Below are 25,137 nucleotides of genomic sequence, written 5' to 3'. Positions count from 1 at the left end.
GCTGCACAGACACCAGATCTCGGAAAAGCAAGGAGGCTGTGCAGAAAACCTCTACCAGATTTGAAGGTTTCCTTCTACCTTATTTGTCGTGAGAAAAATAACCCGCTGCGTATTGATTAGTGGGCAGTTAATGATTGTGCCCCCCCCCCAGTAAATGAACAAGAAATATACTATCGACAATGTATCCTTAAGCACACAAAAACATTTATTGTTTGTCACATACCAGGAAAACATTATGGGTGGAACTCAACCAAGTTTTACTCCGTAGATCTATTGAAGTTACGTTTGTTAACTTCGAAGGGTTTATAGCTGTGGTGGGAAATGGACTGTGAGGGGCTGAATAGACTCTTTAATGCTTCACATACAGATTGCTTTAACATCTAGCTTTTGTTTTTGAAATAAATATAGATATTTTCAACACCTTCCCTTTTCTGGTCCATTAAATGTGTCTCTTCAGTTCCAGCGCCAGAGCAGCAAGTGAGATCTTGTCAAAATTCCCCATAATATTGCAGCAGAAACTATGAAAAGCAGGTTAAACTTTGCTGTTAGGCTTTTTGCACATATGTACCAGCTTGGTTTTATCAAGTACAAACCTATGTACACATTGCTATTTACTCCGGCTCCAGTGCAGTCCCGCTGCAGGTGTTTGACGCTGAGTACACATGACATCTGCAGTCTATATCTGCTTCCATACAGTATTGGCACCCATGGTGGGTTTGCTCACACTTTCTGGGCACAATTTCTTAAGGAAATTACAATCGTTATTGGCCATTGACTGGTATTAGATCTCGAACTGGCTTCTATTTTGTCATAAATTAATGCTGACCTAGCTTAAAAACCTTTGGTAATTTTCCTTTTAGTTACGGTTAGACTGGGTATAACACGGGCATGGAATATGTTTCTGTTATTAATGTGAATTACTGGTATAAGAAGCTTTGTTATAAAAAGTTTTGATGGCATTGCAAACCATTGGGGTTAATCACGTATCCACACGCACAAAATTCAAACCAGCTTCCATCTGATTTGAAAACTGAAGTTGCAGTTAAGCTAATGTGAACATTTCAGGTACTTGTTGCACCTGCACAGATTATGGCTTTATTGCATAGGAGTTTGGGAAGCAGAGTTGCAGCTGTGGGGGAAACAAGCCAGGCAATGTGCATCAATTGAAAGCATCCCATCACTTTCTCATGTGTACAGCGACGTAAAAATGCACCTTAATATGCAGTGTATAGGCCACCAGGTGGCGCGTTGGAAGATGGCCGACAATAACATCTCTGACCCATACGAGGTAATTAAGGGGCTGCTATGGGAAGTATGCAGTCTTCCTACCCCCCCCCCCAGGAGACAGGGCGCTGCCTTGCCAGCGGTGTTCACAATGCACCCCCTGATCCGAGAGATGGGGGTGCCGAACACTTGGCACGAACCCTCGGTGAAGTCAGATCTTCCTGATGCCGATTCCAATTAGCGCGTGCTGGTTGCTTCAGCTCAGAATTATAATTGGAAACATATGATTGGAATGAAGCTGAAGCACATACATCAAGTAGTGTTCGAGAGATAAGACTGCTGATTAATGGATCTCTGTGACCGGGAGTGACCTATGGATAAGTAAATTTTCTGATGAATCACCACTAGGAGACTGTATGTTTGGAATGAAGGGGGGGGTGGAGGAAAAAACTTTTTTTCCTTTGCACGATGTGATATTAATAACCCCCAGATAGAAATAAGATCATTGCGTTTTTATTAATCACAAGCAGGAATTCAAGAACTGTGTGAGATCGATTATAACAGGAAAGAGGATTGGTGAACGGTGAGAAAGAGGAATTTTTTAATGACGCAGTTAAAAAACGGTGTCTCGCCAAGACAGGCGAGCCGGAGAAAGAAGGACAGGGGGAGGAGAATCAGGATCGTTCAAAAGAGAAGGAATGTTGGAACGCAAGCTTGACCTGACAGAGCCTCCTGATTCATTTGATTTATTTGGCAAGCCTGAGAAAAGTAAAGGACAGACAGAAGATTAATTTTTTTTAATGGAAGCGTTGAACAGAGGCTGTCCCTGAGCGATATGATCATTGAAGAGTACAAAACCCACACAGAGGATGCCTGTTTTCAATCTGCTTGTGAAAATTATCAGAGATCGCAAAGAAAGGAATATACAATAACAACAAGAAGAGAAAGAAAGTAATAAAGGACTATCTGGATTGAACTGGATAGAACTGTCTAATTAAAGCAGTAATATAAGTGATGTTTGGACTCGTTCAGAGTTTTGGACCTGTGCGGAGCTTGATGTATGGGTACCCCCAACAAAATTTAAAATTTGGCTGTATAATTTGGAACTAATGTGATTTGGATAATGTGATGTGATTGGCCTGTTAATAAAAATTATTTTTTAAATAAAATAAAATAAAATGCAGTGTATAAGTGAGAGAGTGTGTGTGTGTGAACAACATTGCTGCCTTTTAAGCCGCTAATATGTATGTAGCCCAAGAGTATGTAGCCCAAGAGTAATATTATAGTGCAATCCTGTACCTGTTTACCCAAAAGAAAGTCTGATTGAGTTTACCAGGGCTTCCTTCTAGGCAGGTGCATACAGTAATGCATCCCTAATCTATAATATACCTGTATACACCTTCTTAAAAACTTGGTCAACAGGAGGGAGTGAAACACCTTTACTTTCGGTTACTTTATCTGCCTAACAGCTTTATTCTGTAAGCAGAGGTGTATCTAGGCTCCCTTGGCAAGGAGTTGTATCCGTACCTCCAAAGCCAAGAGAAACCATGGACCAGAAACTCAAAAAGTTTGCTTTCCTTGGCCATCGCACTCTGAGCCATGGTGGAGAGGTTCAATTCTGAGCCCCCTGTTCCTCCGCCCTTGTTGGGAGCCAACCTTATCGACCCCTAGGTAGGGTCCTGGCTGTAAGCAAATTGCAGTCAATTGCAAAGCCTGCATTAATTTAAGAGATTGAGCATGTCACCACTTGCAAGCATATTACAACATTGCAAAAATATCTTATCAGGTAAGTATCTTCCTTAGCAAACTAGATGAGGGTTGGGTGCTGCGTGCTGTTTTATCTTGCTTACAGATATTCCTTCTTAAACAAGGTTCAGCCACGTTGGCTAGGCGCTGTATATTGCATATTTACCCTGCTGATGTCTGTGCTACAGTTGTCATTACAAGTCCAGTTTCCAGGGCTACCTGATACCTATTAACCTGACCTGATTTATTTCAGGCTAGTCATCAATTGCTGTTTTAAACAAATATTTAGATTGACAATATAGAGGTTCAAGGAGGACATTATTTGCACTTAAATTCACACAGTCCAATCCTAAGCATGTTTGCTCAGGAGTAATTCCTGTGGTTCAAAGGCTTAACTTCCATGTAAGTAAGTGTGCATAGAATTGTGCATAGAATCATTTGCCCAACTGAACTAGTAGCACTCATTAAACATACACACATTCAGAGCTCTTGTATTCTTTCTACCCTCCATGCGACAGAGAGAACATGCACTGAGGTCTGATAGGCATTTGGCTCTGGGGCAAATTGCATTTCTTCCTCTGATCCCTGTTCCCTTGTACAGGAGCCTACATGCCTTACCAGGTATATATATTGACCTATATTTGACCTCACTCCAAGGGCAGCACCAGTAATTTAGAGTTAGGTTAGATTTAAGTTCAGTTCAGCTTGCTTCAGCTGCTTTATAAATCAAGCTATGTGGCTTGTTTCAAAAACAAAATTGTTCAATTTTAATGAAATTAATTCAATTATTAGTTCAATATATGTACACAAACACTTTTTAAAATATAGCCTCGAGTCCCAGAAATCTATAAAGAATGATTTCTGCCCTGATTTTTCACAGTGGCAGCTCATGCAACAGTTTCATTGCATGGCGCTGTGACTAAAAGTGAGCTGAGCTGGCCAAAGTTAACAGCCTGGGGGAGCTGTGTGAAAGGACTGGTATTTCTGGTGCTTCCAGACAGTTACTGTAAGTCAGGTGGGATTTAATCACACACTGGTAAGTTCAGGTTGCACAATTAAAGCTGGTTTGGAGTTATCGTGCTACAAACTTGGTTCTCCAAAAAATAGGACTATCAGTGATGAGGAAAATGATGAGATCATGCTTGTTTCGATACATCATTGTTTAGCCTCCTTGCAAACAAACTTGCAAACGTTTGTTGAATAAATGCTCAAGAAACCAGTCTGAAAGCCTCTTCTGTTTGCAGCAGAGGAGAAAATGCCCCAGCTTTGATCTCTTGACTCTCTGGGTAGGACTGGGGGAGACAACACTTCTTTCTGAAGAGCTGCTGTCCATTAGTTTGTAGGCAATGCTGAACCGATTAACTTGGCAGGAGGCAGCTTTGTATTGTTATAGGTTTGGGGTAGAGGCCGACTCCCAATCACCTCTAGATTCAGCAAAAGGGTTAGAGTTTGAGCAAACTCATAAATCCGCAAGTTAAGTAGTTTGGTTAAAACTATGAAGAGGGAACAGTTTCGCTCCCTATCATTCCAAACCTGCTATAATGCTATAGCAGAGAAAGGGCACTTTCCAGTGGTGGCACTGCTACAGGAGAATTAAGTCGGGGGACTGGTTTGCCACATCAGACCCACAGGCTGCTGATTCACCAGCTATGATATTTGTTGTGGCACAAAATTGATGATAAGGTGACTTGTGTTGGAATAGCATTGCCTAATGATTTAAAAATATGCACATCTCCCATCTTAATACAAATTGCAAACATGCACTGGATTATGGAGAAAGCTAGAGAGTTCCAGAAAGACATCTACTTCTGCTTCATTGACTATGCAAAAGCCTTTGACTGTGTCAACCACAGCAAACTATGGCAAGTTCTTAAAGAAATGGGAGTGCCAGATCACCTCATCTGTCTCCTGAGAAATCTCTATGTGGGACAAGAAGCTACAGTTAGAACTGGATATGTAACAACTAATTGGTTAAAAATTGGGAAAGGAGTATGACAAGGCTGTATATTTTCTCCCTGCTTATTTTATATGCAGAATTCATCATGCAAAAGGCTCGGCTGGATGAATCTCAAGCTGGAATTAAGATTGCCGGAAGAAATATCAACAACCTCAGATATGCAGATGACACAACCTTGATGGCAGAAAGCGAGGAGGAATTAAAGAACCTTTTAATGAGGGTGAAAGAGGAGAGCGCAAAATATGGTCTGAAGCTCAACATAAAAAAAAGAAGATCATGGCCACTGGTCCCATCACCTCCTGGCAAATAGAAGGGGAAGAAATGGAGGCAGTGAGAGATTTTACTTTCTTGGGCTCCATGATCACTGCAGATGGTGACAGCAGTCACGAAATTAAAAGACGCCTCCTTCTTGGGAGAAAAGTAATGACAAATCTAGACAGCATCTTAAAAAGCAGAGATATCACCTTGCCAACAAAGGTCCGTATAGTTAAAGCTATGGTTTTCCCAGTAGTGATGTATGGAAGTGAGAGCTGGAGCATAGAGAAGGCTAATCGCCGAAGAGTCGATGCTTTTGAATTATGGTGCTGGAGGAGACTCTTGAGAGTCCCATGGACTGCAAGAAGATCAAACCTCTCCATTCTTAAAGATATTAGCCCTGAGTGCTCACTGGAAGGACAGATCATGAAGCTGAGGCTCCAATACTTTGGCCACCTCATGAGAAGAGAAGACTCCCTGGAAAAGACCCTGATGTTGGGAAAGATTGAGGACACAAGAAGGGGACGACAGAGGACAAGATGGTTGGACAGTGTTGTCGAAGCTACCAGCATGAGTTTGACCAAATTGAGGAAGGCAGTGGAAGACAGGAGTGCTCTGGTCCATGGGGTCACAAAGAGTCGGACACGACTAAACAACAACAACAAAGTGCATGTTGCTAAATCAAAGTGACGTTCCTATTATTATCCTCCTCCTCCTCTCCACAATTGCTTCAAAATAAAAAGGATGCACACCACTTATCCCAGCAGGTCACCTCTGGACTGACTTTCCCCCTGATATAAGATTCCAAGTGAGATCTGCAGGATCAATAAAGCAGTGAAATAAATGCATTTAGCCACCAACTGTCACTGGAATTTTCTTTGGGTCCAATTGCAAATACTAGAGCAGTAGTCAATAGGCATTTGGCTGTTGTACAAGTAGAAAGACTGCAGACAAAGTAAACAATTTTGTCCCAAGAATACAAGTTGTGTACATACAAGGTATTTTTTGTGATTCCTTATGAAACTAATGAGTAACTGTGTATGCAATTTTTGCATATATATATATTTGGAGATAATGCCATGAGTTATAATATTGTCTTTAAGCCAGGAGTGGGAACCTGTGATGCTCCACATGTTGGACTCCAACTTCCATCAGCCCCAGCCAGTGTGGCCAGCAGGCAAGGATGGGAACTGTAGTCCAGGAACATCTGGAATGCCGCAGTTTCTACATCCTGGCTTTAAATAGCCATATACCTGCTATAAAATGATAAAGTAATAATTTAAATTTGGTTGCAGTGCAGAAATGCCTTATTAAACACACCCTAAGGACTTGAATATCTTTTCACAGAGCAGCAGCCTCTCCACCATTCGCAAATTGTCTTGTAATTCCCCCAACAAGTTTCAAAAGCTACTTTGAAAATGAAAGTCTGTGTCTCAGCTGGTGATGCCTTTCATGATACTTCACTGACACTGCAATTCAGTTCATGTCTACTGAATTCTATGGAACTTACTCCCAGGTAAGTGCATATAGATTAGCCTGACTGCCTAAATAGTCTGGTTGAGAGCTAGCAAGCTACGGTATTTACAAGTGTACAAGCGACTGTACAGATGCAGTGGGATATTTGACAGCACAGCAGCATTCAGTACGGTACATAAATGGTTGCTTTCTGAGACATAATTTTAAAAGGCAAAGTATGTACAATGACACAATCCGTATGCTCTCCTGAACTTTGTCAATTCAGCTCTGAACTGTGTGTTTGTTCTTTAAAACACTAATTCCCAGGCAGCCAACACTGCAATACCAGCACACTGACTATGGACCAAGTCCTACTGAATGCAATGGAACATTTCCTAGTATGCAGGCACAGAACTGGGCTACTAGTCAATTTGCAGTGATAAACTTAATAATTATTTTGATTTTCCATTCTGATTTATAGATGAGATCTGTACAGCTTGGTCTTCTGATCAACTTCATTAATACGTTTCGTCACAATATTTAATTGTATTATCTTTGTGCTGTGCCCTTTTGTCATTTTTTGTGCAAATATTTGCATGAGCTGTATAGCTATTTGTGGCACGGAAGATCTGAGATAGTCACATTGTATTGAGTACATTGATCCAAATAATGTTTGCTTATGTGTTTATAGGTAATAAATTACCATATTGGATTGCAACGTACCTGGTCAATTATATTTAGATCTTTGTTGTTTACTGAAATAACAATTATATCCTTTTCAGCAGCAATGCAGTTTTTATCACCTCATTTCACAGTGCCCAACCTCACAAATTAATTGCAGTAGGTTCCATCTATTGCAATGTGCTTTGGTTCTGCATTTTGTATTTCTCGCATGCTCCCTATTGCTGTTTAATCTTCCAATCACAGTGCAATTAGCACACCAAAACAGCATCTCCCCTAGAGAGTGTGAATCATTATTACAAGAAAAAAAATAATATTATCAGTGCCCTACTATGGACAACCAGGGATTAAGTTCTCTCTCTTGGGAGTTATGTTTAATTATGGTGTATAACTTATAGGCCACAAGTGTTAGAAACCGATAAGAGAAGGTGAAGCTAACTGTGCATATTTAGTATTCAGATAGCACTGCCCTGAGCTGTGGCCTGTAACAGACTGAACAGAGATGAAGAACAGTTTAATCTAGCTGAAATTGGGCATCTAATAGATCCTGCCCCACACATTAGATGGTTAACTACTTAAAAGTATTTGGATAATATGTATGAGTTCAGGGAGGCCAGCCAGACTTCCCTAAATTCCTGGACCCAGTAAGAATTTAAATAAGCCTCTTGAACCCCTGGATTCAGCATGGTTTTAAAATATAAACCAGGCTAGCTTCCTCATGAGGATGGGGAACAAAGGAAAGGTGATGGGCCATTAAGAAAGCAAAAGGGAGGGGACTCTGTGCCAGACAGCCAATGGGTGGGGCCCTTCCTCCAGATCTTAGATAGCTAGCAGGACATAAGCCAGAATTTAGGGCAGAGAAAAAAGGTTGCAGGCTGGTAAAAGCAGCAAGCTGGAGGGGCAGAGCACAATGTTTCTGTCTGACTCCAGGGTGTTGATGCTGTGAACTCCTCCATTGTAGGTGCAGGTTGTATATATGTGTAAATAAACCACATATCATAAAGACACCACAGTTTCCACTGTGCCTCATTGCCAAAAGGAAACACAAACGCTGGGTAAGTGTCTGGACCCCTGGACTCTTACGCTGCTTGGAGTTTGGGGTGCAACAGTAAGAAAAAGTGATTGTACTATGCAAGCAAGCAAGCTTGTTATTTGGGTCTTGATATAGAATTCTGTGTCCAATAATAGGCAACCATCATTTCAATAATATATAGCAGTAAACAAAGAAGTTCAATATACATCAAGTTATTTCCCCCTTGAACTTATAGATGCATGTTGCTTCGCTTACTACATGGGGCAGTAGTTACAATGCTACCCAGTCACCAACAATCAGCACCAGGTCTGGGCTCAAGCTTCCAACTCTGCTAACCATGGTTTATTGTTTTCCCCCACTGATACCTACAGTGGTTGATACTGATAGCTTAGACCAGGCATGGCCAAACTTGGATCTCCAGCTGTTTTGGGACTACAACTCCCACCATCCCTAGCTAACAGGACCAGTGGTCAGGGATGATGGGAATTGTAGTCCCAAAACAGCTGGAGGGCCATATTTGGCTATGCGTGGCTTAGACCAAATCCCAACTTCAAAACAGGAGGTTCTTGGTTCATCTTCTATTTCCCAAGCCAAGCTTGTATCACAGTACCAAAACTGTAATTTCTGCCTAAAAGAAGGCTCCTAGCTAGAACTAGGACCAGAGTTCTTGTTCCAACAAAATTCAAAGATATACAGTCTAAGGAGATATCATGCATGCAAATGGTAAATGGCAAAGTTACAAAACAAAGTGGGATACAGTACATCTATAATTCTTCTGTATCTTTACTTCTGTTGGAATGCCAAGGATTCATAGTTCATACAGCCTGCTCCTGAAATATGCTGCACCACAGTGAGCTCAGGGTGTGTGGTCAACATACCGTAGTTAAAGCTGGGGTTGGCTCATCTGTATTAGTGGACCTGAGTGGCATACCCCTATTTCTCTCTCTCTCCACTACAGATAGCTAACCAGTGGCTGTATGTGAATGTGCTTTACTGTGTAAGGCTCCAGGTACAGAGACAATTGAAAACCTGCAAGGACACCAGTCTGCTGCCTGTAAATAACTGACATTTTTCATGTGTTATTTTGGAAACATGCATACTTATTTCAAGCCAAAAAATGAAATGCATTCATCAATTGCCTATTACATGAAAAAGGGATAGTGGCTGTCACTCCAGCCTTGATCACAAAAAATGCAAGGAAAAATAATATGCCAGTAGTCCTGATATTGTTGGAATCTGACTGTCGTCAGACCAGCCAGCATGGCCATGGTCAGGTATGATGGAAGTTGGAGTCCAACAGTATCCAGAGGGCAAACCATTCCTGTCCCTGCTCTAAAGCAATGCATTTAAACCAGTGCTCTTTTTCTAGAAAAAGAGGTGCCAGAACTCACCATGAACACCTTCCTCATTCACCTGAGAGGTGCTGGAACTGAGTACCAGTGTGTTCTGGCTGAAAAAAAAGCCCTGATTTTAGCTATGGTCATATTCAGAATAGTGAGAAACCAATACTCTACAGTAAAAGCTTTAGAAACTACGTAAGAGCTAATTTTTGCAATTTGCCAGTTAGCATAATACATACACCACAGTTCCAGACACTATGTTCATAATATAATACTGTGAAACCTCAGATAAAATATTTCTTTTAATACAAAGCACCAAAGTCAAAGTGATTTTTATTTACTGGGGTGGAAAAAAAATGCCAACATTTCCTCTATTTAGCAAAATCGATTTTGATGCCATGGGGAAAACTCAATGGAGAGTTGAAATATCCATATCATTAACAACAGTTTGTCTAGTCAACCGTCTCACTTGAATGTGCCTGCTCTGTTACAGCTGAGTCTTGTCTTTTACAAATTTAATTTTTCAGACTTTGATCTCTCTGATCCAACTGTTCTCAACTCTCTTTCCATGAAATTCAAAGGAAGGACTGTGAAATGAACAAATACATTTAATATTTGTTGAGTGAATGCTCCAGACTATTCCTGGATGGTTGGTACTTTTCACCCTTTTCGTGGGAAGTAGCCCTGAGAAAGAGCTCTGCAGTATATAGCCACAACACATGGCACAATCCCAATGACCAGTAATGCTTGCAATTGTGGATCATGAACTGCCATCACTGAGCAATCTGTGCTTCTTGCTTCATTTGTCACAAATAGCACCGTATTTGTTGCTGTGATAATTATAATTTAAAAAAGATGGACAGAGAAACAAGATATACCAAGCACAGCTGGAAGAGTTACACATGCCCTTAATAGCATTTCAGTTGGGCTAGTTTGTTTTCATAGTGGTTAAACTGCTTGGGCGAATCCACAGTTAACCCACAAGCCATTCCCTTGTATAAGGCTTAATACTTCCCCTGCCTATATTGCTTTAATATTACAAGTACATCAGCAGTGTAGTGGCAAATTTTAAAGTGCAGGAGCTCTTCATGAGAATCCATATCACAAAAAGTCAAATGAACCCATTACCTTTTTATGTTACTTGGCAACCATTTATTTCATATTATGTGTCATGAGGACCATATAAAACAGTTGCCCCAGACACATGGCAATATGGAGAGATTTATTAGACTAAAATGTCGGTCAGTTTTCATATAGCTTCTCCTAGGTCTGCTTTGTGTTTGGCTGCTCTTTGCGGAGAAACATTTGTTAGCTGCTTTCGTTGCTTATATTTTATTGTAAAGTTTTGAAAATGCACTAGAAAATACTTTGAAAACCAAGAGTCAAAATGATGAGGGTAGCTTTGTTGATAGATTTGCTCATACACAGAGCAGCAATACTGAACATGATACCCAATTTATTAGGAGCAGCTTAAAGTTGTAGAATAGTGAGCTGTCAAAGAGTGGTATAATGAGCATCATTGGACTTTGGCTGGCTGGATCTAAGTTACATCCCTGATGTGGCATTACTGTAATCCTATGCATAGTTCCATGGGGGTAAACTCCATGAAACTCAGTGGTGCTTACTTCTGAATGCATAGGTTGAACTTGTTGAACTTTAACAACAGAGCTGAAATGCAACATTTAACTTTTGATGTACAAAAAGTTTTGCAAATGCTCACTTTTATACTCTGTGCAATTAAATAACTCAAGATGGATGTGGTTATAATCTCAGATGCTTCCAACTGTGCAAAATGCTTTACTATTAACTGCAGCAAATTGGGTGATAAGGGAGCACTTTTCATTTTATGTTGATAAAGGGAAAACAGCCAGTCACCATCTGTTATTGTTTTTAAAACAAATCTGAGTTAGAGATAAGTTATTGGTGTATATTTTAGGCCAAGTAAACCAGAACAAAACTTTGTTATATATACTATGAATTGCAAAAGTGTATATTTCTATTACAATATAACATAATAATAAGCCAGTCTCAAAGAACACTTGACAAGATATATAAAGAGATTTATCTTGTTAACAATTCAAAGTTTCTGGTGTTACTTATCTTCCAAATTCAATGGTTTCTTCCTTCTTTGTTGTATAAACCATGCTGCTCATATTTCTCTCATGGTCTTTATCTCTTAAGAGAGGCAAACCCAGTTCTACCAGTTAAAACTTTGATACTGCCTCTACTGAAATATAAACTTTAAATCTTTAAACAATAAACTTTAAGACCATAAAAACTATAAAAATGAATGTTTGAGATAAAACAAAACAAAACAAAGGAATGCTGGAAGAGAGACATGTGCTGTCTTTTAACATGGTTCCATTTAGACCACACACCCTTTATACCAGCCACTATGCACATATGGAAAAGCAGGCTAAACACCCACCACCTTTCACTTCACCATTTGCAGCCTCTTTTAACCACCATGCATTTAAGAGATACAATAAATAATATCTGATAGAAGAAAGTTATTTTTTGTTTTATAAATTTAGTCAGGATGGTGACCATATTTTCAAGTAACTTACAACTAAATGAAAATGCATTGTAAGCGGCACAGGCCACGTGAATCACTATATATAGTTTTGACATGTCTGTTTCTCCTTTTTATCATATAGGGTCTCTGAATAGGTCTAGAATCAATAATGGATTGGATCAGAGTGAAGGAACTTAAACTCAGTCTAGAGTTAATGATCGTAGAGGACTCAAGAGTGGCAGGCTGGGGAAATGTTCATTCTAGATGAAATTGCTTTTTAAAAAGAGTTGTCTTTTAGATGCTTCTTAGCTGCTTTTCAAAATAAAATATATTCCCAAAGCACCATAAAATGTAACAAAACCTTTTTTGTTAAGTTCACAATTTAGATATGAAAACGGAAAGAGCACTAGAATCATCTGATCTCAAGCTGGCACACTCTGGCTCACAGCCAACAGAAACACATAGTAAAAGAACAATTCTAATTAAAACCAGATTGGAAGTGAATCATATTCAGAAGCCTATCAAAAAGAAAACAGAAGGGAGCCAATTGTACCACTTGTGGGAGATGCAATGCTGGAACTAAAAAAAGCAGCTGTAGTGTTATTTTAGCTTAAGCTGCCTTGCCACTACATCTGCTACTGGAGTGTAGCCTGGCCGCTGCAATGCTTACCTTTTTGACTTTCTAGCTAAGACAGTTGTAATGTGCCTTAAAGACTGCCTGGAAGCATACTTCAAAATGCTACTGCTTAATTCATTTAAGCTGCTATCAGTTTTTAATCAGTGAGAACATACCACACTTCAGCGGCTACCTGTGTGTTCACAACCAATTCAAGCAGCTGCTTTTGACCTATAAATCCCTATATCATGATGGGGAACCTGTGGCACTCCACATATTGTTAGACTACAACTCACATTACCTCCAGCCAATAGAAGTTGGCATCTAGCAATATCATACCCTCCAACAATTTTGCACCAAAATTGGGACGTCAAGAGGGGCATACCTTCTGGTCCAGCGCTCTTTTAGTCTGATGCTCACGCCAGAGTGCCGGACCAAAAAACAGGACACTCCAGGATCCAACAGAAGCTAGGATTGGCTTCTGTGATCTGGGATGTCCCATTTAAAGCAGGACACTTGGGAGGTATGCAGTATCTGGAGGGCCACAGCCTGGCTCTCCAACCTTCCTGTAAATGGTTTGGGGTATTTAAAGGAACATCTCCCATTTTAAGATCTAACAATGAGATCCTGCTAAGCAGGTCCATGTAGGGTGGGGGGCAGCTGGGTACACTTGACCCAGGCCTTGGAGCGCCTGCTGGCCAGTTAGGGACTGGCTGTTTTTTGAGTTTATAACTGAATTCCAACAAGGCTTCCACTCCAGGCCTCAGACAAGCTCTGCAGGGCCCTGCTGCTAAGTGTACTACCTTTTGTGGATGTCTGTTTAGCACTCACTATCAGTGTGCTTTCAGTAGTTGCCCCAGGAAACTCATTACATCCCATTTCTTCCAGAAAACAGATATATTCTTATTCAAATTTTTTTTTTAAAAAAAGAGAATCATACCCACAAAACTGAGGTAGGAGTTTGGAAGCTGAGCTTATTTAGACCTCCTATTTCTTCAGTGGTTATGTTGACCACTTTTATGGGCTTTGGTTTCACTGGATTTTTGCTATTGTTAAATTATTCATATATGGTTTTAAGTTACAAACTGCTATATAAGCGGATTGAAAATCAGTATATCTATTATGTAAACAATGAAAGTAAGAATCCACAGGTAACCTGTGTGACGTCTGAAAAACTTTCTTTGCTGCACATCTGAGAGCCAACTATGCATTAAGCTTAGTGGGTAGTGGGCATCTACTTTGTCCTTTTAACATTTATTAATTGTGAGTGCAGTGTGTGTGTGTGTGTGTGTGTGTGTGTGTGCGCGTGCAATTCTTACTGGAAATGCAGTGCTCAGGGAGAGCACTGTTAATTTCCTCCTTGGTGCAATCAGAACTAAAACCACCTCCTCACATGATTAAAAAGGTTGTTCTAAGTGTTCTAACTGTACAGGAAGGTATTTTAGCAGCTGGGAGTGGAAGGAAAGATTTACATTTCTGGTAAAGATCCCACCTAACCGTAATTCATAAAATAAAAAGGAGAGGTAGCTGCATATTACACTTTAAACATAATGTGTCATTTGGTCCTAACCCAGATAAAAAAAAGATGAATTCTAAAGTCAGACATTGCATGGATTTATCAGAAACCCCACTTGTGCCCTGAGGAACAGGTCAGGTTGTGCCAATGATTAAAGTTGGGCAAATGATAAAGCTGAGAGACAAAGTGTATCAATGAAAAGGATACTGTATAGAACAACTTAATAAGAAAAAAGAATGTGTGAAGCTAAAGTGGTTCATTTAAGGGCACATCTAAAGTTGGAATTTCTCTGTCACATACAGGTGAACTGTACCTGAAATACTTTTCAGAGAGCCACATTGAAGTCCAGCACAGGTGAAAAGCAGTTACCGTATTTTTTTCTCTATAAGACGCACCAGACCATAAGACGCACCTAGTTTTTGGAGGAGGAAAACAAGAAAAAATATATTCTGAATCTCAGAAGCCAGAAGGACAAGAGGGATCGCTGCGCAGTGAAAGCAGAGATCCCTCTTGGTGTTCTGGCTTCTGGGATAGCTACGCAGCCTGCATTCACTCCATAAGATGCACACACATTTCCCCTTACTTTTTAGGAGGGAAAAAGTGAGCCTTATAGAGCAAAAAATATGGTAATTGTTTTCTTCTGTATCTGGTCAATTCAGTTGTCTACATAGACAGAATGAGATATGTTCCAGGTCTGAAAGGCTGTTTTTACATGCTGTGTGTGATTAGATATGCTATTATGGCAATATAATCTTTGTTTGGTTTTCTTGTTTTAGTGTATTTTAGTGTTTAAACCATCTACCCAAGTGGTGTAATCAAATATTGCTAAAATGCTAGAAAACCAAACAAAGACCATATAGGCAGCTGTCAGAGCTGCCCAAGGTCCCAGCTCACAGAGGACCAACGCCAGTTCTTGTTATATACAAAAGTCTTTATTAAGGTTCAGTTTCGATTCCAAAGCCGCGGCGCGCAGCTCTACGTCTCAACCCTAGACCGCTGAAGTCCCGTCTGAATCTCCTCCCCCCTGACACCAGTTTAAGATCCTAGCCCTGCTCCACCTCTTCCGTTGCTCTCTCCTCCTCTGGGTCCTCCTGCCCGCTGTGGCATTCCCCTTTCTGGACTCTTCTGACGCTGAGTCGCCTGACTCCTCCCCCTGCCTCCGGCGGGCTTTAGGACCTGGTTCCCAATCCTCATTCTCTGTTGTCCTGCGCTCCTGTACATTTGAACTTGTCTCTCGTGCCAACCCAGTGACCTTCCTCCTGACCGTTATACTGCTCCTGTCACTGCTTCCCTCTTCCGGGAGGCTCGCTGGACTTGACCTCCCCTCCTTTGCCTGACTCTCCGATGGAGGCGTGGCCAGCCCTGACTCATCTTCTCTCCCTGGCGGGGAATACGCTGGCCCCGCTACCTGGGACTCTTCCCCCTCACTACGCTCTGGTGGGGAAGCTGGTCCTGATCTCCAACTGCTGCTCTGGGAGTCCCCGCTGGCCCCTTGCTCCTGGAGCGTCCCTCTTGGGGCCCCCCTTGCCCTGGCCATAGGCGCCTCCTTCTGTGAATCTTCCGATTCGCTGGAGAGGCTCATGGAATCTCTCGGGCCACTGTCATCTTCTCCTACGCTCCCCTCGGATTCTTCCCCTTCGCTCTCCATCTCCTCTCTTCCCTGCGCCTCTGCTCCTGAGCCCCTGACAGTAGCCATATAGGTAAAGACCATATAGGCATTCATAATAATGTAACTAATCACATACAATATCCAGAGAATGTTATGGGGTAACAATAAATAAATACTTTGTTCATAGATGACAGCAAACACTTTCAGAATTTCTTATGAAAATGAACAAACAAAGGAGGCAGGTTAAAAGACAGATGGTTTGCTTATGTTGCCACACCATCAAGCCAACCAAGGGCTAGCATATCTAGATACTTAGTCTAGTATTCTTCTTTCTGTTTCTACCTAAAGCATTTTATAAATGAGTAGAAAGCATTATGCCCTTTCTTTGTAAAGTATCACTGACGAGGTTCTCAATGGGAATAAAACAAATCCCACACCCTTCCAGAGTTACAGCTTTTTCTTAATTTGTAAACATGCACAAGTCCCACAGAGCTAAAAGAAGCTTAGGGCCAAAAAACCGTGTGCAAGATTTCAACTTTAGTACACACTATGGATTTATACATTAGTGAACATAAAAGAGCTTTTCAAAATAAGAGCAAAATCAAAGGTGTGTTCACTAACCTATCTAGCAAAATATTGTTCTAAAAAGAATAAAAATGGATAATAGCTGAGAGATAGAGCTTGTGCTTTTCATATTAAAGGTCTCAATCCTGGTCATTTTAAAATAAATAAAAAATCTCAGGTAACAGACTTCAAAGATCTATTTCTTAATCTTAACAGTTTCCTAAGGTTCCCCAAAAGAACGCTGTATGATAACTGCTGATTTACAACTCTCCCATCCGCCAAACACTATTGCATACTAAGAGGAAGTCAGCAGGTGGCACTATTATACACATATTCTGTGTATTTTTCTTTATCAAACACATTCTTTTTTCAGTATAGTTTTTATGCATATTTACTGATACTAAAAATCATTGTGCATCTACCACATGCTGTACACTTTCATTCCTTCCCAGTTCTTAAGGTAAGAAATAAAGCATTCCTATACTGAGTGTGTGTGAACTTGGGACTCAGCACCTGATGAAACAGTTTGAACTGGGAAAACTAGATAGCTCATAGTAAAACTATAATCCAAACCTATGCATGTTTAGTCCAATGCAATTCCTATTTTTTTACAGTGGTGCCTACTCCTAGATGAGCAAGTTTGGGATGTACATTTATCTATCAGGAAGAATAATTTAATTCAGCGGTGCTTAATTTCAAATCAACATACTGTTTATAGAAACAAAAGAAGCTACCTTATATCAAGTCACAGCATTGCTCGATTTAGCTTACTATTGCGGTTTGTGGACACTGATTGTCAGCAGTTTTTCAGACAGGATTCTTTCCCAGGCGTATCTGACCATAACATAATGGAAGCCTTCGCATACCAAATATGCATTCCGATACCAAGCTTCAGTCAGTCACCACATGTAATGAATGATTATTCTTTTTGTTTTATTTTCCATTCCCTCAAGGAGGTATAGAAAAACAGTTCTTCTCCTGGTTGTATCGTTGCAACCACCTCATTAATTGCGGAGTAGGCTGAGTGAGAAATCCACCTGCATGCGTGGGGTTGGGATCCAGCAGTTCTCTCGCTGAGCAAGAGGTTCTCAGCACAGCGAGGCTACGTCGGCTTAACACCCCTGTCCTTGGCTTCAGCCAGGATCCCGACAGCAGTGGCGAGCCCAGTGAGGATTGCAGCTCAAGTCTCCCTGCCTCAACATTTTTCTCACCGAACACTGGCTACAAATCAGACTGCTTTCCCTTGCTCGCTGTTACAAGACCCAGCAATGCCCCTTTTTTTGGCCCTTGGACTATCATATCACTTGCTAGGAAGCAGGGAAAACAACAACAGGATTTCAATAGAAGAACTGTGCCTGGAGGAAGAACTGAGGGGAGAGACTCCATCAGGCAAGGCCTCCTTCCACCTGCCTTGCCCCACTCTCTGCTTCTCAATGTGTATTGTATTGTTTTATGTACTGTGGCTTGCCATTGTTTTATTGATTATAGTTTAGATATTATTGTAACTGTTGAGTGGATTTCTGTATAACTTATATATGTTGATATTATTAATTTATACTATTCTAATGATTGTTGAATGTTACTTTTTTGATGGATGTTGCCTATTTTAAAGTTATGTTTTATTATCACATTTTTGTATTGCATTAGATTGTTATAACATGAAATGTTTTGTTTCTTCAGCTTGTAAACCGCCTTGAGTATTGTAAGATAAAAAGGCGGTATACAAATTAAAAATGATGATGATGATGATGAACAACAACAACGCAGCAAAGCCTTTTTGTTATGCATTTAGCCTCAGTGGCCACTGCCCTAATAAAGTCACCTTTGCATTTCTGACTTGACACAATCCTTTGCTGGGTAAACCTCAGCACGACTCCACTCTACACCTCCGTCTCTCTATGGTAAGCCAGGAAGCTTCTGCAGCAGGCTTCGGAACGTTCGCTCGAAGCCTCGCCTCCAATCAACAGCGCCAGTCCCGTTGCTAGGTGACCGTTGCCAAGCTGCGGCGTGCGGAAGGAAGCTCGAGTCGCCTTGGAGACAGGGACGCTCCAGGCTGGGCGCTGGTATACCCAGCAGGCTGCCATGAGTTCCCGGGGCAGCGAGCAGGAGGGTGGCTGTGGCGGCGGGTGCGGAAGGATAATGGAGGCTCCCGCAGCCTCGTGGCACGTAGCGGGGGTGCGCATTACGCCGTCCGAGGTGCGCTTCGTGGACGCGGTGCCCGGAGGGCGCTACCGGGCGCTGCTGAGCATCCAGAACCTGCAGTCTCACAGCTGCCTTCTTCGCTTAATGCCTCCGGAACAACCTCAGGTGGGGAGCCCAGAACTGGCCCTTGAAACCCCCGCCTTCCCCTTTAAAAATGCTCCTTTGCACCCTTCGCAACGCTCCCCCGCCTTCTGAGGCTACTGTTAGTAGTGTCCACGTCCCCATCCTGCACTTTCCCCTCCCTCCATTCCCCTTTGCTGCTTCACTTGTTGCAAAAAAAATACAAAACACCCATCCCAAGGTTCGTAACAATGTAAATCTTGGCAGATCAAATAGGCGTTAAATAAAACCAAACAAACTCAGAGGCAGAGCGTTTGCCACTGGAGAGTTACTGAATAGTGTTTTCAATCAAAGCCCATCACTTGTCAATCATAATAATCATAATTTTATTATTTATATGCCCCAACCCAATCTGTCTGGGTTGCTCCAGCCTCTCTGGTGGCTTCCAGCAAAATATATTTCATGGATGGGCAATGAATATATGATCCTTCTGAAATCAAATGACAGTTGAATTGGAAATCGAATAGTTTATTTCTTCTTCTTCTCTTGCAGTTCAAACTAATTGTGGAAAATCAAAAGAACTCTGTTGCTTCTGGGCTTCACATAACAGCCATTGTGGAATATCATCCTGATAAAGAGATAGACCTTCAGGACAGGTTACTCCTTCACATAGGAAAAAAGATAATTGAGATTCCTCTAATAGGGTATGGCATTTCAGCTTATTGCTCCACTAGTTAACTTTTGTTAAAACAAGGTGAAATTTCCTCCATATGATCATTGTGACTTAAAATTGTTATGTGTGAAGTGGCCCTAAGGGCCGATCTACATACTAATTGCTTGTAACCAATTAATGTCCATAGTTTGAAAAAAACAACAACAAATAGCTGTAGGTGTGTAAACAGGATGAAGACCATGATTCTGGCAAAAAATCCAACACTGCCCCCTGTACTCTGAGAGGAAAACTTAAACTGATGCCAATAGACATTTCTCTCTTAGCCCTAATAACAGCTTGCATGGGCTATTTATTTTATTAAAATGATAATGCTCCAATTTTACTCTTTGTGACATAGTGTTGCCACTTGACTGATATTTATTACTAGATTAGTGCTTTTTAACTTTTTAAATGATGTTACAGATGTCAAAGAGAACAACAACTACCAAACTTTTAGAAGACATCTGAAAGCAGCCCTGTTTAGGGACGCTTTTAATGTTTGATGTATTACTATATTTTAATATTTGGTTGGAAGGTGCCCAGAGTGGCTGGGGAAGCCCAGTCAGATGGGTGGGGTATAAATAATAAATTATTATTATTAAATGCATTATTTAATAGCACAATCCAAACCAGTGTCCACCAACACGGGTTTGCATTGTAAGAGCCACCAACACATTTGCATTGCTCACTTGGTTAGAACCAGAAAGTGGGAGGGGGCAAGCAAAAGTATGCTCTATGCCACCTTGGAGCTGACTTAGTGATTGGGTCTGCTGCTGTCAAGGGGTGTTAGTGGAGCTGTCTTAGGATCCAGTAGGCCCTGTTTTGCCTCAGCCCCTCCCTGCCCCATAGTACTGTATTTTGGGGCTATAATTCACCTGCCCTCTCAGTGGAACAAGGAGCTCTGCACTGGTGGAGTGATGCTAGTATCACTCCATGAGCAGAAGCTAGTGATGCTGTTCTGGTCTGGGTGCAGGGAGTCTATCAGGTATGATACTGACATCCTTAGGAATTATGCTACTGTTGCAGGAGTGGCTCTACCAGTTCAGTGATGAGTTTTGACCCAGGCTGCAGTACTATTAACCCTTTATTGTGCTGCTTTTTTATTTATATCTGTATAATTTTTTGTATTTTGTATTTGTACTATTTTATTTGTGTCCTGCTTTTCTTCCATGCTGGATGTACCAAGCTGTGAAGATCTATCAAGCTCTAAAGGTCAAAGGGCCTAGAAATAAAGTAGGGAACCAGTGCTGTTAGCAAAGCACCACCATAATATGTTTCTAATTTTTAGTTCTAATTAGCAGACTAGCAGCTGTATTCTTAACTAACTGTCTTCAGAGGCAGCTCCATGTATAATGCATCACAGTAGTGTAAATGAAGTCACTAAAGTTGACCAGGTAGTTAAACCATCCTATAGTATAAAGTGCTTTGGGCTATAAAGGAAACCTTCACCTCCAGAAGAAATGGTTCATGGAGCACCCTCAAGGTTTAACTCTGGACAGTTTGCTATCCTTATTCATAGCTGCCACTAGATTTTTAATCTTTCCATTTTGTTTTGTTAGCTCTTTACCAAAATGTATTAAAACAGTGAGATTTAGGACTCAGTGATGTTTTGCTGCTAGGCTATATAATGGGCACATTCTATGCAAAATTAGTCATGATTTGTAATGTGAACTAATCCATGTTTACTTAGAAGTAAGTTCTACTGAGTCTCAGCAGTGCTTGTTTTCAGGCAAGTGCATATAGGATTTTCAGCCCAAATTATATTGTTCTTACTGTGATTTTATCCTTTTCTCTTACTTACTTGTACTGAATGTCTGTTACAGCAGTCATCATGAGCTCATACAATATTGAAACTTTTATAATGTTATAAAATTGTTGGGGTATTCCGGTGTACTCATTGTATATTAAATTGTGATCAGTGTTTTTTCCTTAAGCGTAAGTAGACCAGATCCATTTTAAGAATTTATAATTTGATGAAACAAAGATGTTCAAGCTAATTAAAAATATAGTTGCAACTCAATGTGATTAAATTGTCCTTAAGTTCCAATAATTAAGAAAGCAAAATGACATTTTAATAAACCTCTTATGTTTGCTGATGTTGCTGCTAAATTAGATTACATAATTAAATTCTCTCTGTGTTGAAAATGGGAGGAAAGCTTTCTTTCCTAAAGCATCTTTAAAAAATGCAGCCAACAAAGTAATGTCAGAAAGCCAATTAAAAGTGCAATTGTTTTCCAGATTAATCCCATGCTGCTGTCTAGAAATTGAACCTGAGATAGATTTTGGCACAGCGATTGCAAACAGTAACGTAATTAATAGAAATCTAAAAATTACTAACTATGGATCATCTCCAGGTAAATATTTTCTGTGTAGCAAATAATACCAGATTCCTTTTCTGTTAACATGGTATATTGATGGGTTTCCTAACTACAGTATACAGTGGTACCTTGGGTTATATACGCTTCAAGTTACAGACTCCGCTAACCCAGAAATAGTACCTCGGGATAAGAACTTTGTTTCAGGATGAGAACAGAAATTTCATAGCAGCGGTGCAGCAGCAGCGGGAGGCCCCATTAGCTAAAGTGGTGCTTTAGGTTAAGAACAGTTTCAGGTTAAGAACGGATCTCCGGAACGAATTAAGTACGTAACCAGAGGTACCACTGTATAATGAAATATTCATTTTTGTCTCACGGTTCTTAGACACATCAAACTAGGGTTATCAACTTCTGGGAAAGCTACCGCCCTAGGTGGTGTCACATTTTGGTAGACAAAGGTAGCAAAATGGTTTTTCTCTCCTTCCTCATTTTCCATTAATTTTTAAAATTTTGGGAGCATGTCATTGTATTTTGGGATAGCGAAGACAGAGAAATAGGTATGTGTGCATACATCACTGGGCAGAATTCAAGTTGCTGCTTCCACATGCCATGCTTGTGATTTGACTTGCAGTCTGTGGCTAAGGGTGCAATCCAAGCCTACTGTGGTGGTTCTGTGGAGCTCTTGCCACCTTCACAGCCCTGCCATTCACAGTGCAGAAAGTGAAGGGCAATATGACTGGGCCTGGTCTTTGCACTAGCTCTAGGCAAGCACAGTGATCAGGTCTGGTTTGAGATCTATGTCTTCTGACAACAGCTGTAAAACTGACTTAGGATTCCTCTGAATGCCCTGTTTTGGGGGTTTCTGCTGGTGTCAGCTGGTGGGGATCCCACCAATGGACTTACTTTCAGCATGTTAGGCAGATGTAATGTACCGTATTTTTCGCCCCATAGGACGCACCGGCCCATAGGACGCACCTAGTTTTTTTGGGGGGGGGGGAATAAAAGGAAAAAAAATATTTCCCCCCCCCCAGGTGCGGGGCTGGGGTGGGGAAAGCCCGAGCTTCCCCTGACCCCAGCCCCCAGAACAGACAGCTCTCCGCAAGCCTTGGGAGACTGGCACGACTTCCCGCCAGGCTCCCACGGCTTGCAGATATTTGCCTGAAGCCTAAACCAGGTGGGGGGACAGCGGGAAGGCGCGCTGCGTCTCCCCGCTGTCCCTGGAGCTTGTGGGGCTGGCGGCGGGGAGAAGCGCGCTGCTATGTGAAGATAGGTGTGGAAGTAAAGTGCATCTCTGCCCACATTTTGTGCTACCATGTATCAGAGTGGAAATAGTTAATTTTACATGCAATGCACAATATTGCTTATATATTTTGTAGGTACATTTGCTATAAAATACAAAGGAAATGTCTCCATTTTGATATCACCAACCAGTGGAGTGGTGGAACCTCGATCAGAACAGTTGATTAATATGGAGATTTGTACAGATGTACCCAGAACAATTAATGAGACAGCCATGTAAGTTGCAGTCTTCCTTCTGCTCAAAATGTTGTGTGACACTGATACCACTGTCTACTCTGACAGGAAGCACGAAGCTGTAAATATGTTTAATATATTAGTGACATAGGCAGGTTCCACCATTAGTCTCCCAGTAAAATAATCTGTCTTTCAACCCAGCTTGGAATGGTAGAAATAGGCAGCTTCTATAAGTTACAGCTGTAGATATGTGTGTTATACAAATGCTCTAGTAAAATACTGAGTTCATAAGATTAATGCACTATTGTAACACAGTTCTTAACTGTTCATATTTTCCCCTTTTGTTCCTTCTTACCTGTTGTTTACTCAAAAGTGTGAAATTGCAGGGACGGCCCAAAGCTCAGATAATCATCAAAGCCAATATAGTGGAGCAAATTCTTGAGCTTTTGGGTGTGCCTCCATCAAACAAAATAAAATGTGTCAATTTTGGATGTGTCTATTTTGGAACCACCAAGACTGAAGAAGTTCTTCTTCATAATAAAAGTCCAGAGCCCATGGATTGGGTGGCAATCCTGCAAGACAATGCTGTTGGTGGAGAGATGGTAAGGAAAGCTTTTTTGAATTATTTTTAAAAAGCTTTTCAAATGTAAGGAAACCTGATGACTTTACTCCTGCTTTTCTGTCTGTTTTTCAGCAGGGTTTCCCTTCCATAGTAGTAGTCTGGTAGAAGAGAGTTTTTCTTTTGGTCAATATTGTGTGTTTTTCTTGTCTATATGTATCTCTTCCAACTGTGTGGGTGGAAGGATACAAGGATACAAAGAGCATTGAGGTCAGCATGTGGGAGTGTTTAAGCCAGGTCTCACAGGGAAGAAGATGGAAGGGGATGGAAGTAACAGAAGAAAAACATAGAAGCAGAAAAACCAGGGCGCTCTGGAGGACGAGGAGAAATTCATGAGCGAACAAGAAGAAGTAGGTAGAGGGAAAAGACGTGGCTCAGTTTCTCACAAGAAGGAGAAAGAGAAATAGGACAGAAGGCTCTGGGGCTGCCATCCCTAGTGGCTCGACAGAAAGAGAGAAGGGTGAAAAAGCTAGCAGGAAAGGAAACTACAAGGGGCATCAATAAAAGAACTGTATAAGGAAAGATGGGGTCAGGTGGAATATACATTATGAGAGACTGAGGAAGAAGGGAGTATATAGCAAAAAGAGAGTGGCATCCTGGGATGCAAGATGGCAGTGGAATTCTTTGAGTAACTTTCCCACTACGGACAAGAGACCATCTGGGGTTCTGCAGACACCTAATACCAAGGGCAGGGATAGAACTGGCACCAGCTCTCACAGCATTGTGTAACACTGTAGTATGAATAACAAGAAGAATGTGCATTGCAAATGTGTGCCATCTCTGAAAGGTGGGTAAATAGTAGTATATCATCTCATCCTTATGTGCCCAACGGATGATGTGCTGTACAGGAGAGGGCCTCTTGAAGATGTAATCTCATCAAAAGGGTTATTCTATACAATGTTAGTATTAGGTGTGGTGGCACCTACCCTTTGGAACGCCTACCACTTACCATTTCTGTTATCTTTTTGGTGTCTATTGAAGACCTACTTTCCTTCTAAAGCCTTTTAAGTGGACATTTTTATTCTTATCTGTATTGGACTTGACATGGTTTCCAATATGTGTGTTTATTGTTAAATAGCTTTAGGCTGCTTTATGGGAAGTGATCATTAAGTTGAAAGGAAGAAAGAATAAATAAAACACTTGTGTGTGGCAAAATACAGCACTGCATTTGGGCCTAATGTTGTGATAGAACCAAACCCTTTCCATTACCCTTACGCTGTGTGGCTTGGCCTCTGTCAACAAGGC

At 41.1% G+C, this 25,137-nt stretch overlaps 1 protein-coding gene across 1 annotated transcript in view; it reads left to right on the top strand.

Moving 5' to 3' along the window:
- The first annotated feature begins 18,319 nt into the window (after window positions 1-18,319).
- Window positions 18,320-25,137, top strand: part of CFAP47 (cilia and flagella associated protein 47) — a 200,419-nt gene continuing 193,601 nt past the window's right edge. Inside the window, exons 1-5 of the mRNA XM_081908931.1 lie at window positions 18,320-18,818; window positions 19,326-19,477; window positions 21,724-21,839; window positions 23,177-23,315; window positions 23,647-23,875. Coding sequence (XP_081765057.1) covers window positions 18,594-18,818; window positions 19,326-19,477; window positions 21,724-21,839; window positions 23,177-23,315; window positions 23,647-23,875 — 861 coding nt within the window. The 5' untranslated portion in view covers window positions 18,320-18,593. The remainder of the gene's footprint in view (window positions 18,819-19,325; window positions 19,478-21,723; window positions 21,840-23,176; window positions 23,316-23,646; window positions 23,876-25,137) is intronic.

The sequence above is a fragment of the Podarcis melisellensis genome, assembly GCF_964234715.1.
Source record: "Podarcis melisellensis genome assembly, chromosome: 4".
Lineage (NCBI taxonomy): Eukaryota > Metazoa > Chordata > Lepidosauria > Squamata > Lacertidae > Podarcis > Podarcis melisellensis.
The sequence above is the reverse complement of the archived record's forward strand: the minus strand, read 5'-3'. Positions and strand labels throughout refer to the sequence as shown.